This window comes from Chlorocebus sabaeus, chromosome 28, assembly GCF_047675955.1.
Source record: "Chlorocebus sabaeus isolate Y175 chromosome 28, mChlSab1.0.hap1, whole genome shotgun sequence".
NCBI classification, from domain to species: domain Eukaryota; kingdom Metazoa; phylum Chordata; class Mammalia; order Primates; family Cercopithecidae; genus Chlorocebus; species Chlorocebus sabaeus.
The window spans coordinates 9,832,956-9,853,929 of NC_132931.1; the positions used below are offsets into that span (position 1 = coordinate 9,832,956).

The 20,974-nt window shown below is 51.2% G+C and overlaps 1 protein-coding gene across 12 annotated transcripts in view; it reads left to right on the forward strand.

Annotated features, from left to right (window-relative positions):
• The window catches only part of SRRM3 (serine/arginine repetitive matrix 3), an 82,376-nt gene that overhangs the window by 23,468 nt on the left and 37,934 nt on the right, over positions 1-20,974 (forward strand). For all 12 annotated transcript variants that reach the window (XR_012091703.1, XR_012091697.1, XR_012091699.1 and 9 more), the window contains exons 2-3: positions 10,348-10,606; positions 20,778-20,879. Coding sequence is in view for 5 of the 12 variants with exons in the window: in XM_073012693.1 (XP_072868794.1) it covers positions 10,374-10,606; positions 20,778-20,879 (335 nt within the window). In the remaining 7 variants the exon portion in view is untranslated. The remainder of the gene's footprint in view (positions 1-10,347; positions 10,607-20,777; positions 20,880-20,974) is intronic.

The following is a 20,974-nucleotide window of genomic DNA, read 5'->3' on the forward strand; positions in this document are numbered from 1 at the left end:
CCAAAGCTTGAGTCAGCGCCATTAGAGGGTAATTGACATTGAGGACTTCCCGAATAAAAAGCACACATGGAAGACTCGTCTTAAGACCACATGAGTAAACAAGTTAACTAGATAACTTCCCCCACATCCTGTTATTTACTACTCTAATCCATTTAACTAAAGGTAATGGGACCAGGCCGTCTTCGCCAGGGTCTATTACCGAAGTCATGTGAAAACCCTCAGGCCTTCCGAAAGGGTTTTGTGGTTATCATAACTAATATTCTTCCCACCAGCCTGATCGAATCCCAACACTCTATTTTACAGATGAGGAAACTGAGGCTCAGAGAAGTTTAACGACTTTTCCTGATCACCCAGGCAGAAGTAGTGGAGCCAGAATTTAAGCTAAAGTCTTTTGACTCCAAGTCTTTGTCCTGGTCTAACACTCTTTTTCCTGGCCCTCATAGAAGACAGCAGAAAGATCTTAGAAGTAAGACGGTGGTTAAATTGTGTGACCGCAGACGGAGTGCTCAAGTGTTCACTTGAAGCTGTGGGAATCTGTACTTTGTAGCGTGTGGAGGCTCTGAGTCCTGACATTATCTCTGGGGAGGCTTGCCTCTGGCTGGCAGGGCCAGGGAAAAAAGCCCCTAGGGGAAGGATACTGCACCCGCCCTCGCCCCTCCCCACCCCCTCCCGGCCCCCGCTCCCCCCCATCCGGCAAGAGAGGCTTCTCAGCCCGAGGAGCAAGTGGGACCCCTCAATTGTTGACGGGGGTGCTGTCCATGGTGCTGGAGGGCTGCGATGCTGCCAGAGAGTTGGGGAGCATGGAGGAGTTTGCTCCCTCCTGTAATCCCCTTGCTTTGGGAAGCCAAGGCAGGGGGATCACTTGAGGCCAAGAGTTTGAGACCAGCCTGGGCAACATCGTGAGACCCTGTCTCTACAATAATAATAACAATTAATAATAATAATGATCTCCAGTGCCATTTATGAGACATTCATTGCACACTAGGTACTATGAGGGCATTTCCCATGCTCTAGTCCTTTACAACAAACCTGTGAGGAAGGCACTATTATTAATTCGTTTCATTTTACAGGCAAGGAAACTGAGGCCCAGAGAGTTGAAGTCACATGCCCTGGGTCTCTCAGCTCATGAACTCCCAAAGATCACCATCCTGTCTCCCTCTCAAATCAGGGGTCTCCAGGGCAGGGTCAGGTCTCCTCCCAGACCCATCTGTGGTTCACTTCTCACTACAGCCCGTTCCCTCTCACCCAGACCTGACCGGGTCACTACCGATCTGAGCATCTTCTCCCTCTGAGCCCCAGGGTGAATTCTGACCTCATTAGCTGAGAGGCCTCTGTGCCTGTCAGCAGCTGACTTTCCGGAACAGGCTGGACCCTGCAGTACAGATGAGTTGTTTCACCTTCAATTAATCACTTGCAGGTAGCAGCATCCAGTTTGTGGCCCATTCTGTCCACAGCCAGGTTGCTCAGGAAACCCAGGCTTGGGCTTATGGGAGGGAGGCAAGTCCAAGGACCCAGCCAGGAGGCTGGAAAATCAGGCCTCTAGGCCTTTAACCACTTCCTGGCTTGCAGAAGAGGGAGTGTGCCCCTTTGGCAGGCATTAAACTAGGGCTTAATGACTTAATCTGCACATGGGTTTGGCTGGCTCCAGTATCTGGGCTTGCCCTTGGGAGCTGACCCAATGCTGGGGGCAGCCTCAGTTGAGCTCTAAGGGTGGCCGGTGGGGCCCTGGCTCCTGGCTGTATCAGCAGAAAGGAAGTGGGCTGAAGGTCTGGTGCTATTTATTTATTTTTTTGAGATTGAGTTGCTGTTGTTGCCCAGGCTGGAGTGCAATGGTGCAATCTCGGCTCACTGCAACCTCCACCTCCTGGGTTCAAGCCTCACTCTCCCAAGTAGATGAGATCATAGGCATGCACCACCACCCCCAGCTAATTCTTGTATTTTTAATAGAGACGGGGTTTCATCATGTTGGTCAGGCTGGTCTCGAACTCCTGGCCTCAGGTGATCCACCTGCTTTGGCCTCCCGAAGTGGTGGGATTACAGGCGTGAGCCACCACATCCAGCCTGATGCCACACATTTAGAGTTAATATTACCCAGACTTCCAGAGTAGGAAAGGACCCATGGGGTCTTTGAGTCATTGTTCAGTGGGAGAAACAAGGGTGCAGAGAGGGGAAGGGACTTGTTCAGGGTCTCACAGCCAATCAGTGATAATGTAAAGACTTCCCATTTGCTGCACTGCCTCCAAAGAAGGACAGTGTCAATGCCTCCAAGGACCAGAACAAGTTAGAGTTATGGCTCTAGACTCCATCTCTGCCTCCTTGCCCCTGCAAACCCCTCACCCTTAAGCAACCCCTATTTGTTCTCCACGTTCCCCATCACAGTAAATGACTGCACCACCCACCTGGTCACCCAGACCAGAGACCCGGTGTCATCTAAGCTACCTCCCCCATCCCACATCCAGTCAATTACAAACCCTGCCAGATTGGCCCATTTATTTCTTGAATCCTGGTCATCCTCACTAGCTCTGGCAGCCCTGCCTCCTGCTGCCTCCCAGCCTTGCTGGGAAGCCTGCGTTGACCAACCAAGCAGGGCTACAGACACTTCTCCAGTTCTCTTTTATCACACTACACTGCTGTTTACCTGTCAGTCTCCTGAACCAGCCTGTGAGCTTCTAGAGGGCCGTGATGGCGTCATGTTCATCTCTATACCCGCAGCCTCTAATAACGTAGGGCCCAGAGTAGATGCTGGGTGAGTGTTTGTTGAGTGAATGCATGAATATCGTTTCTATCTCATGTTTAAACAATTCCTGTAACAGGGACCTCATTCATCCTAGGACAAACTGCTTAGTTTTGTTTGTTTGTGTTTTGAGACGAAATGTCACTCTGTTACCCAGGCTGAAGTGCAGTGACACGATCTCAGGCCACTGCAACCTATGCCTCCTGGGTTCAAGCTATTCTCATGCCTCATCTTCCCAAGTAGCTGGGATTATAGGCACATGCCACCACATTCAGCTATTTTCTGTATTTTTAGTAGAGACAGTGTCTCACCGTATTGGCCAGGCTGGTCTCGAGTTCCTGACTCTGCCTCCCGAAGTGCTGAGAGTCCCGCCTCTGCCTCCCAAAGTGCTGAGATTACAGGTGCGAGTCACCAAACCCGGCCAGAACTCCTTGGTTTTTAAAGAGTTTTGATTATTATAAAATAAAAAATAAAACAAGACAAGACTCTTTTTTGAACTAAGCTGAAATCAACACTAGATGACTTGCCTACGAGAATCTTGGCTCTGTCTTGCAGATCGGCTAGGGCCTTGCTCCTCTTAGGGTAGTCTAAGGACCAGTAGTGTTGGTGTTACTTGTTAGAAATGCAAATTCTCAAGTCCCACTCCACATCTATCAAATCAGAAACTCTGGGGGTGAAGTCAACAATCTGTGTCTTGCTGGGTGCGGTGACTCAAGCCTGTAATCCCAGCACTTTGGGAGGCCAAGGCGGGAGGATCACGAGGTCAGAAGTTCAAGACCTGTCTGGCCAGCATAGTGGAACCCCGTCTCTACTAAAAATACAAAAAGTTAGCCGGGTGTAGTGGTGTGCACCTGTAATCCCAGCTACTCAGGAGGCTGAGGCAGGAGAATCATGTGAACCCAGGAGGCAGAGGTTGCAGTGAGCCGAGATTGCACCATTACACTCCAGCCCGGGTGACAGTGCAAGACGCTGTCTCAAACAAAACAAAACAAAACAAAACAAATCTGTGTCTTAACAAGTCTTCCTGGTGATTCTAATGCCCAATAAAGTTTGAAAATGGCTATTTCTAGACCACTGCCCACCTCCCCCTAATTGGTGGTCCATACTTGGGCTATACCAGGAGCACCTGGGGGACATGAGAAATTTCATCCCCAGAGACCTTTTTTTTTTTTTGAGACAGAGTCTCACTCTGTCACCCAGGCTGGAGCGCAGTGGTGAGATCTTGGCTCACTGCAAGTTCTGCCCCCCGGGTTCACGCCATTCTCTCCACTCGGCCTCCCGAGTAGCTGGGACTACAGGTGCCCACTACCACGCCTGGCTAATTTTTTGTATATTTAGTAGAGAAGGGGTTTCACCGTGTTAGCTAGGATGGTCTCGATCTCCTGACCTCGTGATCGACCCGCCTCAGGCTCCCAAAGTGCTGGGATTACAGGCGTGAGCCACCGCACCCAGCTGAGACTTTGATTCAGTGGATCTGGATTGGATTCCAGGTAGCACTGACATATGAAATATAGGACACTCAGTTAAATTTGAATTTCAGATAAACAACGAATAATTTCTTAGTAGAAGTATGTTCCAAATATAAAATTCAAATTTAATTTAACTGGGTTCCTATTTGGCAAATCTGGCAATGCTAGCTAAACATCGCTACTTCTAACAAGCCTCTCAGTCAATTCAGCCAGGTTTGACCTAGATCCTCTACAAACGTTCATATATTTGAAGCTAGGTATTCTGACCACCTGTATATTCTTATAATCTTCCCCCTCCTTAGCATCCTATTTTTGTTGATATATCCTAAAATAACATGCATTTTTGGCAGCCACATTGTGATATTGACTCAAATTGAGTCTGTAATCATTGAAAATCCCCATAATCCTTCCCAAACATTCTGCTTGTAAACTATGTCTACCCCATTCCAATTTTAGTTTGGGACCCAGATTCAGAATGTGGCACTCCTCACTATCCTGTTTCACCTTCTTCTTCTTTCTTCTGCTTTCTTCTTCTTTCTTCTTTCTTCTTTCTTCTTCTTCTTTCTTCTTCTTCTTTTTCTCAGAGTCTTGCTCAGTTGCCCAGGCTGGAGTGCAGTGGTGCGATCTCAGCTCACTGCAATCTCTGCCTCCGGGTCCAAGTGATTCTCCTGCCTCAGCCTCCCGAGCAGCTTAGATTGCAGGCATGCACCACCATGACTGGCTGATTTTTGTACTTTTAGTAGAGACGGGTTTTCACCATGTTGGCCAGGCTGGTCTGGAACTCCTGACCTCGTGATCCTACCCGCTTCAGTCTCCCAAAATGCTGGGATTACAGATGTGAGCCACCGCACCTGGCCCTGTTTTACCTTCTTAGATCCTTCCAATGTCTCCGACTACTGAGTCCTTTTAGATTCTGACTGTATATTCACCAGTCCTCTCACGCTGTGTCCTCAGTGAATTTGATTGTCAGACTACCAGTGTTCTATCCAGTCAATAGTGAACATATTGGATCAGATGTGGTGAGAATTGTGCCCTGTGATTCTCCACTAAATACCTACATCTAACATGACATTGATCATTAACTAGCTCCTTTTGAGTATAGGTCAATCAATCAACCAATTACAACAAAATGGGATATTAGCACCCACCAGGACAGTGTCACCTTATGAAACCTCACAGTGAGGCCAGGCGCAGTGACTCATGCCTATAATCCCAACATTTTGGGAGGCTGAGGCAGGAAGATCACTTGAGCCCAGGAGCTTGAGACCAGCCCGGGCAACATAGCAAGATCCCATCTCCACAAAAATAATTTAAAAATCAGCTGGGCATGGTGGCATACCTGTACTTTCATCTACTTGGAGGCTGAAGCAGGAAGATCACTTGAGTCCAGGAGGTCAAGGCTGCAGTAGCTATAGTCATGCCACTGCACTCCAGCCTGGGCAACAGAGCGAGAGTCTGGAAGGAAGGAAGGAAGGAAGGAAGGAAGGAAGGAAGGAAGGAAGGAAGGAAGGAAGGAAGGAAGGAAGGAAGGGAGGGAGGGAGGGAGGGAGGGAGGGAGGGAGGGAGGGAGGGAGGGAGGGAGGGAGGGATAAATCTCACAATAATTTCTTTTTATTTATTTCTTTTTTTTTTTTTCAAGACAGAGTCTCGCCCTGTCACCCAGGCTGAAGTACAATGGTGCGATTTCAGCTCACTGCAACCTCCACCTCCCAGGTTCAAGTGATTCTCGTGCCTTAGCCTCCTGAGTAGCTCCGATTGCAGGCACCCACCACTGTGCCTGGCTAATTTTTGTATTTTTTAGCAGAGACGGGGTTTCACCATGTTGCCCAGGCTGGTCTTGAACTCCTGACCTCAGGTGATCCACCCACCTTGGCTTCCCAAAGCGCTGGGATTACAGGTGTGAGCCACTGAGCCCAGCCTCACAATGATTTCATAAAATATAATGTCATATGACTCACAGAGGGACCCTGTGCCTGCAGTCCTGTAGTCACCCCCTAGTCTGCTGGCCCAACAAACCTGACTTGGAAGGAAATGGGCTTAGTGTGCAATGTTTTGGGTCATTCTGTTAATGACCTGCCTCAGATTCCTGCCCGGTGCCTCTCCAACTCACCAGGTGAAATTGGTCAAATCCACCATCTGTTCTAGTGAAAATCCAGACTGCATCTGCCACGCCTCTCTTCATATAGCTCTCCTTTCCTCCTCAATCATTTCTGCAAAGATTACCCTGGGCACCTAGCATTGCTAGCCAGGTGTTCTCCTAGCACTGCAGGGTTTGGAGATCTGAGTGTATTCAGAACGACTCTCACCAGTTTTCACCCTCTGCCCTCCAGGAGCTCAGGCCAAGTTCGAGGCTGGGGAGCCTTGCCCAGGTCAGAGGGAAGATGTGCAGAATAGCATGGCTTCCAGGGCTCTCACTGGTGCCTTCGTGCTCTCTCCCCACACTTTCAGTGTGCCTCTTGCATTGCCTGGTGCTGGGGTAGGCTCTAATAAGCCAGAATGAAAGGATGGTCCCCTCCCCTAAAAGGGCTCACAGTCTAGAATAGGAGTTAGAAGCAAACAGCCAACTAAATCTCGGTATCTAAATGTCGCATTTAAAAAGTGTGGACAAAGGCCGGGCGCGGTGGCTCAAGCCTGTAATCCCAGCACTTTGGGAGGCCGAGACGGGCAGATCACTAGGTCAGGAGATCGAGACCATCCTGGCTAACACAGTGAAACCCCGTCTCTACTAAAAAATACAAAAAACCAGCCGGGCGAGGTGACGGGCGCCTGTAGTCCCAGCTACTCGGGAGGCTGAGGCAGGAGAATGGCCTGAACTCGGGAGGCGGAGCTTGCAGTGAGCTGAGATCCGGCCACTGCACTCCAGCCTGGGCGACAGAGCGAGACTCCGTCTCGGGAAAAAAAAAAAGTGTGGACAAAAGATGCAGAAGCACAAAGAGGGAATGACTCATCCTTGCTGGAAGAGCGGAAGACTTCCCATAGGAGGTGATTTTTGGGCTGGGCCCTGAAGGATGAGTTGAAGTTCCCTAGGTGAAGAACCGGACTCCAGCGGAGGGGAAACACATAGGCAAAGGCACAAAGGAGGAAGTAAAAGCATGCATTTGGGGGATGAGGACCAAGGCTAAGGGGCTGGGTGTTGGTTGCAGGACGGGGTGCAGCATGGGATGAAGTTGCAAGATAGCATTCAACAGAATGCAAAGGGGTCTTGCAGGCTGTATCCAGGACCATGCCATGTATTCTTCTATCTTGCCTCCTGTTGTCACCGTCTTTGTTCAGCCTGGGCGCATTGAGCTTCACATGCACTAGGCACTTAGCTGGAGCTAGGAATTGAAAGCTAAGTTGCCCTCAGCCCAGGGGGAGCCAGACCTGTGAACCCACAGCAACAATAGCAAAAGCTCTGGGAGGTAAGGCCAGGAGTGGTGGCTCATGCCTGTAATCCCAGTACTTTGGGAGGGCAGATCACCTGAGGTCAGGAGTTCAAGACCAACCTGGCCAACATAGTGAAACCCCATTTCTACTAAAAATACAAAAATTAGCCAGGTAAGGTGGCAGACACCTATAATTCCAGCTACTCAGGAGGCTGAGGCGGGAGAATCACTTGAACCCAGGAGGTGGAGGTTGCAGTGAGCCAAGATTGCACCACTGCACTCTAGCCTGGGTGACAGAGTGAGACTCCATCTCCAAAAAAAAAAAAAAAAGAGCTCTGGGAGGCTGACACCAGCCAGAGGGGAAAGAAATGCTTCCAAAAGGTGATGATGCCTATCAGCAGTGACTTTGAGGACAACTAAGAATGAAGAGTGTCCCAGGAAAGGGCCTGGAGCCAAGAGAAGTGGAAGAGGATGTGTGTGGTGGGGAGTGGTGGAGATGGAGCTGGACCAGGAGGCAGGGCCATGTTGTGGCTTTAAGCCAAGGTGACAAGAGTCACGGGAGGCTGCTAACCAGGGCATGACATGGTCTAATTTGCTCCTGGACCCATCTGCCAAGTTGCCAATGGAGGATGAAGGTCTGAGAGCAGGGAGGCCAGGCAACCGCAGTGAGGCAGTGGACCTGCGTGGAGGAAGGAGCTTGGGTCCAGGTGGTAACAGGGGAGGAGAGGAAGTGGATAAATGTGAGAGATGTTGAGAAGAGGGGATGGGGCTGGACGCAGTGGCTCTTGCCTGTAATCTCAGTACTTTGGGAGGCTGAGATGGAAGGATCGTTTGAAGCCAGGAGTTCAAGACCAGCCTGGGCAAAATAGCAAGACCTTGACTCTACAAAACAAAAAAATTATTTTGTTTTAATTAGCTGGGTATGGTGGCACATGCCTGTAGTTACAGCTACTCGGGAGACTGAGGTGGGAGGCCATCGCTTGAGCTCAGGAGTTCAAGGCTGCAGTGAGCTATGACTGTGCCACTGCACTTCAGTCTGGGTGACAGAGTGAGACCCTGTCTCAAAAAATGAACAAAGAAGAAGGGATGAGGGACCTGACTTGATGACAGGTGAACTGTTGTGGGTCAGGGCAATAGGAGTATCCAAGCTCCACACATGTCCCTGGCTCAGATGACCAACAGATAGAGGGGTCACCCATAAGCCAAGCCCTGCAGTTGAGGTGGGTGGGGAGCAGGGCTCTGTTTGCGGCATGGGGTGGGTGATGCTTGTGGAGTGTCCCAGGAAAACCCCTGGTGGAACTGGGGTATAGGGCTGGTCTAGGGACAGAGGTGGGAAGCTAGCAGGTGTGAGAGTGGAAAAGAGGGGTTAGAAGAACAGCTTTGGTCTCTAAGCCCCCAGGCACTCCCCTCTCCAGAAGACTCTGGCAGATGCTCCCAGGAACAGGTGGAAATCAGAGGCTCAGAGAGGGGTAGTGACATCTTCAGGGTCACACAGCAAGGAGTGGAAAAACGCAGCCTAGAACCCATGCACTTGGGACTCAGGGGGAAGGCCATATGAGAAGAGCTTATGTTTTCATCACCATTGTTGCCTGCTGTCACTCTGTCCCCTTCCGAGCCTCCTGTAGCTGTCACAGTCCCTCTCTCTTCTCTGCCTTCCAGTTTCTGTAGCTCTGAACACTCCCACCCCCATCCCATCACTCTGAGGCCAGAGAGAGGAGGGTGTGTTGGGGGAGAAGTGTCACAGGGAAGGCCTGATCCAAGATGTCCAGGCATACCCAATCCCTTCTTTTCCTTCCTCCCTCCTTCCTTTCCCTCCCTCCCACCCCACTCCCTGGGAATGAGGCCTCCCTGTTGCTTAGCAACTAGCAGAGCCTTGGAGAAAGGAAATGGAAATAGCTCAGGAGGTGCCTCCCCTCTGTTAAGATAGAAGTCCTTGGAGTATGTGTGCGTGTGTGTGCGCGCGTGCGTGTGTGTGTCTGCTCTACTTTGGAGGGCCTAGCATGGAGTCAGAGATTCTTAGCTCCAAGCCAAGTTGACTCCCACCCCACCCTGAGCCTACAGGAGGACGTGGCTGCCTGGAAAGCTAGTCAGTGTCAGCCTTGGTCACATCACCAGAAGCAGTGTTTCCAGAACAAACGAGGGGATAGTCCTGTAGGCCCAATCTGGGTGAGCCCGGCTTATCTGGAATGTCGGCTTTGGAGAAGTTGGCCAGATCAAACAGAGAGCTAAAATCTGCCTCTGGGGTGGGAATTGGGTAGGCTTTCATCTTCCCCTCTGTGCCGGCTGCCCTGGGAGCAGACTGGGAGGTAGGAACACATGGAATGTAATCTGTGTCCCACTGGACAGAGCCACGACAGTGGGCCTGGTGTGTGTGTAAACGGTTTCAACTGAACCTAAAGGAGAAATATGGCTGGGGAGTTAATGATGTGTGCAAGTGGGCGCTGGGATGTCTGGCCCAAGCATCCATGTAAGCCAGAGAGGATTATCCTCGGTAGTTCCTGGAGGTGACACAAATTCCCAGCCAATGGCTTTTAGAGGCCATCCAGTCTGGCCTGCATCCGCCCACCTTACAGATGGGAAAAAGCCCAGATTCCAACCCACTCGTGCCCTGAGGTGTGACCCAAAGGTGCAAACCAGCCGTCTCCCTCTGCACCAGGAAAGGAAGCGGATTAGAGCCATGAGTGGGCCCTTAAATCTCCAGGATTAACTCGAGCAGAGAGGAGCTTAGCAGGTGGCCAAGAAGTGACCATCCCGCCTCGTGTCTGTGTCTGTCCCTCAGGGCCAGCGGCTCCGGGGCCAGCCACGATGTCCTCCACCGTGAACAACGGCGCGGCCAGCATGCCCTCCCCACCCGACGCCGCGAACGGCTTCCCGCAGCCCAGCGCCTCCTCGGGGGCCTGGCCGCGGGCTGAGGAGGAGCTGCGTACCGCGGAGCCGGGCCTGGTGAAACGCGCGCACCGCGAGATCCTGGACCACGAGCGCAAGCGGCGCGTGGAGCTCAAGTGCATGGAGCTGCAGGAGATGATGGAGGAGCAGGGGTGAGCGGGCCGTGGGGCGGGGCTGGGTTGGGGAGATAGGCGGGGCGAGGGCGGGAGGAGGGAGTGATGCTGCTCGTGGGCGTGGCGAACGTCGTGGGCGGGGAGAAGGGCGGGGCTAGGGACTATTAGGGCAGAGTCGGGCGACCGTGGGAACCCACGAGCCTTGTCCAGGCAAGAGTCCAGAGTCCAGACCAATTGGGGTGAAGCCATTGCAAGTCCAGCTCATCTTTCATTTGTGTATTAGGTTGTTGCGAAAGTAATCGCCATTACTTTTAATGGCAAAAACCGGCCAGGCCTAGTGGCTCACACCTGTGATTCCAGCACTTTGAAAGGGCGAGCGGATTATTTGAGGTCAGGAATTCGAGACCAGCCTGGCTAACATGGTGAAACCTCGTCTCTATGAAAAATACAAAAAAAAATATTTAGCCGGGCGCGGTGACCCACGCCTGTATTCCCAGCACTTTGGGAGGCCTAGGAGGGTGGATCATGAGGTCAAGAGTTTGAGACCAGCCTGGCCGACATGGTGAAACTTTGTCTCTACTAAAAATACAAAAATTAGCCAGGCTTGGTGACGCGTGCCTGTAATCCCAGCTACTCGGGAAGCTGAGGCAGGAGAATCACTTGAACCCGGGAGGCGGAGGTTGCAGTGAGCCGAGATTGGGCCACTGCACTCCAGCCTGGGCAACAGATCGAGACTCCTTCTCAAAAAAAAAAAAAAAAGAAAGAAAGAAAGAAAGAAACTAGTGGGCTGGCTGCTGAAGGAGTCAAAGTCAGGAGCAGTGGCTGCCCATCAGACTGTCAGTGAGCTGAGAAATCAGAAACTCCCTACACAGGAGGGCTGGAGCCTCGAGCCACATGGGGCCAGACACAGCCTGTGTCCTGCAGTCCTTCCAAGTCACACCTTTGTCCACCCCAGGCCTCCTGGGCTCCCTTAGACAGGGGCCACCATCTCTGAGGAGCTTAGGAAGACCCCCAGGCTTAGGCAGAGACAGTGAGTTGCTGAAGGCCAACTGGAAGGTGGGGGGCCAAGGCGGGGGCCAAGGTGGAACCAGGATGAAGAGTCCTACTGACTACCAGGCAGGGCTGCTTGTAGGGAGAAGAAGGGGTAATGGGGACCTGGTGCTCACCTCACCCAGAGGACCAGGTAGTGGGCAGGAGGCCCCTTGCGGAGAGGGATAGATGGATGGATGGCAGGATGCTGAGGACACACAGAAAGGAGATTCCAGCTGGCAAGGGAACATGTTGATGAGCTGTGGGTACCAGAGGAGAGAATGAGACCCCGAGGAGCAGGGGCAAGAAGGGGCGAGGTGGGGAACATCTCCTACAGTGAGACCCTCAGGTCGTGAATTAAATCTGTGAATCCAGTCAGATACGGTGGCTCACGCCTGCAATCCCAGCAATTTGGGAGGCCAAGGTGGGCAGATCACTTGAAGTCAGGAGATCAAGACCAGCCTGGCCAACATGCTGAAACCCCATCTCTATAACACACACACACAAAAGCGGGGTGTGGTGGCTCATGCCTGTAATCGTAGCACTATGGGAGGACAAGGCAGGCGGATCATGAGGTCAGGAGATAGACATCATCCTGGCTAACACAGTGAAACCCCAGCTCCACTAAAAATACAAAAAATTAGCCGGGCGTGGTGGCATGCACCTGTAGTCCCAGCTACTCAGGAGGCTGAGGCAGGAGAATCACTTGAACCTGGAGGCGGAAGTTGCAGTGAGCTGAGATCATGCCACTGCACTCTGTCACTGGGTGACAGAGCAAGACTCCGTCTCAAAAAATAAATAAATAAATAAAAATAAATCATCCGGGCATGGTGGTGAGTGCCTGTAATCCCAGCTACTCGGGAGGCTGAGGCAGGAGAATCACTTGAACCTGGGAGGCAGAGGTTGCAGTGAGTCAAGATCGCGCCATTGCACTCCAGCCTGGGTGACAGCGCAAGACTCCATCTCAAAAACAAAACAAAAACAAACCAACCCTGCAATGTCTGCCAAATTCTGTCTGGAGAGTCGAGGAGGGAGGGGAGTGTGGGCAGAGGACAAGAGGGTTGACAGGGACGGACAAGGTGTCCCCTGCACGTTCCTGCTCCTCCTCCTCCCAGAACTCCACCCCCTTGATGAACCCATCCCCATCCTGAGCCCCTCTCCCCTCACTAAGTCCCTTCCTCTTCTCTGTACTTTCCCATCCTGAAAGCCCTCCGCTTCAAATACCCCCACCATTTCAAGGAACCTTCCCTTACCGAACCCCTCCCCAAGCAAAAGGTGATGGCATTTGGCCTTGTCCTGGGTGTTAGACCCCCAGCATCAAGGATCCCTGCTTCCCTGGGAAGCACCCACTATGTCCCCACTTGCTCAGTCAGGGCTCCTTCCCCCACCCAAGCTCTCACTTGAGGTGGTCCTTATCCTGGAGCCACCCCCAAAAATCCAGCTCTTGGGTGACCCTCCCCCTGCCCTCCCCATCTGCAGCAGCATTTGATCATGGCAGGACAGGCATTCTGCGACTCCCAAATCCAGGCTTCTGGCTCTATCTTGACCTTGACAAGCCATGGTTTACTCACCTGGAAAATAGGGGCACCTGTGTTCCGGAGCTGTTCTGAGAGTCTTCCGTTGAAGACACACGTGGGACTGCCCTGCCCCCAGCCCGTCCCCACAAAGTGCCCAATAAACACCAGGCGCCCCTGCTCTTTTATCAAATCGAGTCATTAATATCCATTTCTAGAAACACTGGTTCGGTCGCGTTTATTTACTGGGTTCTCAGGCATTTGACAAATATTCACATCAGTCACAGGAACACACACTCTTTGGCCCCATTAAAAAGCAATCCTTTTCCTCAATATTGATGGCTGGCTGGCTAATCCACTGGCGATTGATGGCGTACTTGGAGTCACCTTCCCAGACAGCCTTGGCTTGCAGTCTGCAATCACCGCGGGGCGGGACGGAGCCTCCAGCCTTTCTGATGTGATGCTCCCACCCGGCCCCCGGCATCCTCCCTGCCACCCTATTTATCTTCTTGCCATGCCTCCTTTTTTTTTTTTTTTTTTTTTTTTTTTTTTGAGATGGAATCTCACTCTGTCGCCCAAGCTGGAGTGCAGTGGCACGATCTCTGCTCACTGCAACCTCTGCCTCCTGGGTTCAAGTGATTTTCCTGCCTCAGCCTCCTGAGTAGCTGGGATTACAGGTGCATGCCACCATGCCTGGCTAATTTTTATATTTTTAGCAGAGACGGGGTTTCACCATATTGGTCAGGCTGGTCCTGAAATCCTGACCTCGTGAGCCACCCGCCTCGGCCTCTCAAAGTGCTGGGATCAAAGGCGTGAGCCATGGCACCCAACCAATTTTTGTATTTTTAGTAGAGACAGGGTTTTACCATGTTGGCCACGCTAGTCTTGAACTCCTGACCTCAAGTGAGACACCTGCCTCAGCTTCCCAAAGTGCTGAGATTACAAGGGTGAGCCACTGTGCCCAGATGCCATGCCTCTTCTTGTAAGGATGTGGGTGAGGTGACAGAGCACAGCTCCATTCCTAGCTAGTTTTGGAACCTTTTTTTTTTTTTTTTTTTTTTTGAGATGGAGTTTCACTCTTGTTGCCCAAGCAGAAGTGCAATGGCATGATCTCTACTCGTTGCAGCCTCTGCCTCCTGGTTCAAGTGATTCTCCTGCCTCAGCCTCCCGAGTAGCTGGGACTACAGGCATGTGCCACCACACCCAGCTAATTTTTTGTGTTTTTAGTAGAAACAGGGTTTCACCATGTCGGCCAGGCTGGTCTCGAACTGACCTCAGATGATCTGCCAGCCTCAGCCTCCCAAAGTGCTGGGATTACAGGCGTGAGCCACTGTGCCCGGCCTAGGCTTGGAGCTTTGAGCCCTCCCCTCTCCCTGTTCTGTTTGCTCATCTAAAATGGGAATAAAAAGGCTACCATCCCAGTCATTGTGGCTCATGCCTGTAATCCTAGCACTTTGGGAGGCTGAGGAGGGAGGATCACTTGAGCCCAGGAGTTTGAGACCAGCCTGGGCAACATAGTGAGCCCACCTGTTCCCCATCTACAAAAAAATGTATTTTTTTAATTAGCCAGGTGTGGTGGCACATGCCTGTGTTCCCAGCTACTCAGAAGGCTAAGGTGAGAGGATTACTTCAGCCTGAGAAGTTGAGGCTACAGCGAGCTATGATTGCACCACTGCACTCCAGACTGGGTGGCAGAGCAAGACCCCATCTAAAAACAAAAAACAAAAACAAAACAAAACAAAGCAAAAGGTCGCTGTCTGGCCTAATGCAGGAACTCATGCCTGTAATCCCAGTACTTTGGGATACTAAGACAGGAGGTTTTCTTGAGGCCAGGAGGCCTGGGCAACATAGGAAGACCCTGCCTCTACCAAAAAATAAACAATTGCCGGGCGCAGTGGCTCACACCGGTAATCCCAGCACTTTGGGAGGCCGAGGCAGGTGGATCACCTGAGGTTAGGAGTTCGAGACCAGCCTGGCCAACATGGTGAAACCCCCGCCTCTACTAAAAATACAAAACAATTAGCCGGTCGTGGTGGTGGATGCCTGTAATCCTGGCTACTCTGGAGGCTGAGGCAGGAGAATCGCTTGAACCCAGGAGATGGAGGTTGCAGTGAGCTGAGATCGTGCCATTGCACTCCAGCCTGGGCAACAAGAGCAAAACTCCGTCTCAAAAATAAATAAATAAATAATAATTAGCTGGGCATAGTGGCATACTCCTGTAATCCCAGCACTTTGGGAGGCTGGTGTGGGAGAATCGCTTGAGGCCAAGAGTTTGAGACCAGCCTGTGTAACATAGCAGGACTCCATCTCTACTTTAAAAAATATAAAAATAACAAATAAAAAGGCCACCATGCCTCTCAAAGCTCTGGTGCAGAAAATGATTATCTAGGAAGCACTGGGTCTGGGCACAGACAGACAAAATTAAACATTTTTCACTCTGAGGAACTCTTAAAATTCTGTGTCCCCTCACCCCACTCCTGTCCCAGAGAGTGACCCAGGAATCCCCAAAGCCACAATGCATTTGGCATGCCCTTCCCTTATGGCCCATGGAGTGGCATGAGGACTAAGGGAGCCAGACTGGCTGGGGGAGCACCTGGGCCAAGAGACTGGGGACCCTGGGACAGACGTCACTGCCCCATTACTCTTCCCCCATCCACACACAAGCCCTTGACTTTTTTTTTTTTTTTTTTTTTTTTTTTTTTTTGAGTCGGAGTCTCGCTCTGTCACCCAGGCTGGAGTGCAACGGCACCATCTTGGCTCACTACAACTTCCGCCTCCCGGGTCCAAGTGATTCTCCTGCCTCATCCTCCCAAGTAGCTGGGATTACAGGCATGTGCCACCATGCCCAGCTAATTTTGTATTTTTAGTAGAGATGGGGTTTCACCATGTTGGTCAGTCTGGTCGCAAACACCTCAAGTGATCTGCCCGTCTCGGCCTCCCAAAGTGCTGGGATTACAGGTGTGAGCCACCATGCCCGGCCTAGAAGCCCTTGACTTTGAGTCTGAGGCTTTGGCCATGCTAGCCAGCCTTCCTGCATGGCCCTAGGCTGGCCGGCTCTGCCGCCTCCACAGGGAGCGAGGGGTTTGGGTAGCAGCATCCCCTTATCCCAGCCTTTGCCTCCAGGCAGAACAGAGAGAGAAGAGGCCCAGCTGATTTGTGTATTTTTAGCAGACACAAGGTTTCATCATGTTTGCCAGGCTAGGGTCAAACTCCTGACCTCAAGTGATCCACCCATCTTGGCCTCCCAAAGTGCTGGGATTACAGGCGTGAGCCACCGTGTCTGACCAGTTGCTACCATTTACTGAGCACCTACTATATGCCAGGCACTGTGCAAAGTGATGTAAATACATCACGTCTGTGTTAGTCCACTTTGCATTGCTCTAAAGGAATACCTGAGGCTGGGTAACTTATCAAGAAAAGAAGTTTACTTGGCTCACGGTTCTAGAGGCTTGTACAAAAGCATGGTGCTGGCATCCAACTGGCTTCTGACGAGGCCTCAGGAAGCTTTTAGTCATGGTGGAAAAGAAGGGGAGCCAGCATGTCACATGGCAACAGAGGGAGAAAGAGGGAAAGGAGAGATACCCCAGACTCCTTAAAACAATCAGTTCTTTCCTAAACTAATAGAGCAGCAGTCCCCAACCTTTTCAGCACTAGATACAGTTTTGCGGAAGAAGTTTTTTCCGGCTGTAGGCCGGGCGCAGTGGCTCAAGCCTGTAATCCCAGCACTTTGGGAGGCCGAGACGGGCGGATCACGAGGTCAGGAGATCGAGACCATCCTGGCTAACCTGGTGAAACCCCGTCTCCACTAAAAAATACAAAAAATTAGCCGGGCGAAGTGGTGGGCGCCTGTAGTCCCAGCTACTCGGGAGGCTGAGGCAGGAGAATGGCGTGAACCCGGGGGCGGAGCTTGCAGTGAGCTGAGATCCGGCCACTGCACTCCAGCCTGGGCGACAGAGCGAGACTCCGTCTCAAAAAAAAAAAAAAAAAAAATAGAAAAAAAAAAAAAAAAGAAGAAGTAAGTGGTGCTTCTTACCCAACCAGACCCCCTGACTCAACCAATTGGTCCCCAAGTCCCATCCCCCTGACTCAACCAATTGGTCCCCAAACCATCTCCCTCCTAGATGGCTTTTTGTCCATTTCTCCCCTTTCATCCTCAAGACCTCTCTCCCTGCTCTGGCTTCACTGTCTCCTTCTGAATCCCTGTGGTAGCACAACACCAGCTTTCTGCCTCCAGTTACCTCTTCTCCAGCCATGAATTCACCAGAGCCATCTTTTCAAAAGGAGAATCCAATCTTAAAACTCTCCATGCCTCTCCGTCACCAGTCACTCATTTAGCACAAATTTCTGGATGCCACAATGTGACAGGCATGGTGCCAGGTGCTGGGACTGCCCCTGGGGACCAGACAAGGCTCCTGCCTGCAGCAAACTCCAGGCCAGTGTTGGATACAGACCAGCCAACAGATAATTACTGGAGCCTGAACCACCTGCCAGGAGTTGGGATGTACGGGTTGCTATGGAAATGCAAACGCTAGTATTGAACCTGAAATGGGGGGAGGCATCCATCTTACTGTAAACATCCAAGGAGTCAAATCTTTGCCATGATTATTTCCACAGGGTAAACCTGGAAGCTAATTTATGAATCAAAGGATGTGTTCATTTTTAAAAAAGGCTTTTGAAGATACTTGTCAAATTGCTATCCCACAAATATTTGTTGAAGGAGCAGAGGGAAGGAGGGAGTAGAGAGATGGGATCTCTGAAAGGAAAAAACAAAACATACCATTTTCATGGATAGCTGAGTGGGGAGGGCTGGACCCATGCTGCCACCATGTCTTTTTTTTTTATGTCTTCTTTTTTAATTTTCTTAAAATTATTTTTTAAAACTTTTCTGGGTCCGAAAAAAATTTAAATAATTAAAAAAATTTTAATATACATAATAGTTACACGTATTATGTATATTAATGTAGGGTACATGAGATGTTTTGATACAAGTATGCAATGTGAAATAAGCACATCATGGAGAAGGAAGTATCCATCCCCTCCAACATTTATCCTTTGAGTTGCAAATAATCCAACTACATTCTTTAAGTTATTCAAAAATATACAATTAAGTTAATATTCACTGTAGTCACCCTGTTGGGCTATCCAACAGTAGATGTTTTTTTGTTGTTGTTGTTTTTGTCTTTGTTTTTGTTTTATTTTTTTTTTAGATGGAGTCTCACTCTGTCACCCAGGCTGGAGTGTGGTGGTACAATCTCAGCTCACCACAATCTCCACCTCCCGGGTTCAAGCGATTCTCCTGCCTCAGCCTCCTGGGTAGCTGGGATTACGGGGTGTGCACCACCACACCCAGCTAATTTTTTATATTTTTGGTAGAGACGAGTTTTCACCATGGTAGCCAGGCTGGTCTCGAACTCCTGACCTCAGGTGATCCGCCCACCTCCGCCTCCCAAAGTGCTGGGATTACAGACGTGAGTCACTGCACCTGGCCAGTAGGTCTTATTCATTCTATTTTTTGGTATCCATTAATCATCCCTACCTCCCCCTCACCATGTTCTCTGTCCAAGACAATGACCTACAGCCCAGGGAGAGCAGAGAGAAAGGTCTGGGGCAAATAAGCCTTAGTTGTTACCATTTGTTGGGCACCTACTCTATGCCAGGCACTGTGCAAAGTGCTATAAGGGCATCACCACCATGAATCCTCTGACAACCTTGAAAGGCAGGTTGTGTTCCCATTTCACAGATGTAGAAGCTAAGACTAGAAAAGTTGTATAGTGGCCGGGTGCGGTGGCTCATGCCTGTAATTCCAGCACTTTGGGAGTCTGAGCTGGGTGGATCATCTGAGGTCAGGAGTTCATGACCAGCCTGGCCAACATGGTGAAACCCCTGTCTCTACCAAAAATACAAACATTAGCTGGGCATGGTGACAGGCACCTGTAATCCCAGCTGTTTGGGTGGCTGAGGCAGGAGAATCCCTTGAACCCGGGAGCTGGAGGTTGCAGTGAGCCGAGATCGCACCACTGCACTCCAGCCCAGGCGACAGAGCAAAACTCCACCTCAAAAAATAAAAATTAAAAAAAAAGAGAGAGAGAAAAGAAAAGTTGTATAGGTGTACACAAGTGTATGGAAGTGTTGGGTTGAAACAACTCAAGAGGCCTAGGGAGGGTCCCTCCATGCCCAGGGCATCTTGCTGGGAGAAGCTGGGGACCCCAGGGTGACATCTGGCTACTGGACAAAGAGGCCTCAAGTGTGACCACCACCTCTGAGCATCCCCTGCCCTCATATTTTTCTAGGTCAAGCCTCTTAGCTGAGCCACGGGGGCCAGTGATGAAAAGGAGAGCCCAAAGAGTACAGCAGTCCTGTTTTTGAATCCTGGCACCTGCCATTTCCCAGCTCTGTGAGGTTGGGCAAGTCAATTCACTTTGCCTTAGCTTCTACATCTGTGAAATGGGAATGTGACCAGCCTTTCGAGGTTGTCAGAGGATCCCTTCAGTAACAGCTGCTGGACACCTGCTATGTGCCAGGCACAGGGCCAGGGCTGCATGATCAAAGACCTCCAGGGGCAGTGTGGACACAGGCTGGAGGAAGAGACCCCAGAGGAACTGGAAGGCCAGGTAGCGGCTGTCATGAAGGAGCAGTGAGAGAGAATGACCACTGACCCCAGGAGTGGGAGCAGGGATGAGGAGCAGATAACCGCACTTTGGTCCCTAGACTGAGACTGGGCTTATAGTGAGAGGAGAAGGGGAGTAGAGACGTCAGGGACTTTCATTTGAGGCCCAGACATCAGCCATCCCCTACCGCAAGCCAGCAGCAGAAAAAAGCAATGAAACTACCCCTTGCCCACCGACAAGCCCCCCACAAGCCACTTGGCAGCCTTACCTCTTGCAGAAATGGGGGTGCTTTGAGGACCGCCCATGGCTGTGTAAGGATCGGATGTCACGGAGGCCAGCAGAAAAGGCTGTGTATGTCTCAAAGCCAAAATTCTCACTCATCCCCTAAAATTCTCGAAAGAGCCACTGCAGTCTGGATGTGGGAGGGAGGCCTGCCCTGGGGATGGAGGAGGGTACAGAGGAGGGGCTCAGCCTCACCTGAGGGGCGAAGGGGTCACCTCTCCCCATCTCTGGGAACAAGTTTTCCTTTTGTCTGTTTGTTACTTGGTTGGTTGATTGAGCTGGTGTACAATGTTTTGTTGCTGTTGTTGTTTGCTTTTTGAGATGAAGTCTCTGGGTCGCCTAGGCTGGTGTGCAGTGGCATAATCTTGGCTCACTGCAACCTCTGCCTCCTGGGTTCAAGGGATTCTCCTACCTCAGCCTCCTGAGTAGCTGGGATTTACAGGCGCCCACCACCCCACCCGGCTAATTTTTGTATTTTTCATAGAGATAGGGGTTCGCCATGTTGGCCAGGCTGGTTTTGCACTCCTGAGCTCAGGTGATCTGCCTGCCTTGGACACCCAAAGAGCTGGGATTACAGGCGAGAGCCACTGCACCCAGCCAGGCTTGTGTACAATGAACTTGAGCTTCCTCAGTACTCTGTGACCTTGGACAGGTTATTGCAAGCTGGAGTATGTGCTTGTGACCCAGGGGTTGGGGGGAACTGGGCTGAGTGGGGGGCAGGAAAGAGGGAACCAAATTCGGGAGACCAGCCCCTTCACCCTCTCTGTGCCCCCGCAGGTATTCGGAGGAGGAGATTCGGCAGAAAGTGGGGACATTCCGGCAGATGCTGATGGAGAAGGAGGGAGTGCTCACCAGGGAGGACCGGTCTGGGGGCCACATGTGAGTGCTTACCTGTGTGTGGATGGGGGAGAGGGGGTGCAGGCTCAGGCAGCAGCTGGGTACTAGAGGGGCCTGTCCAGGTGCTCCCTCAGGTG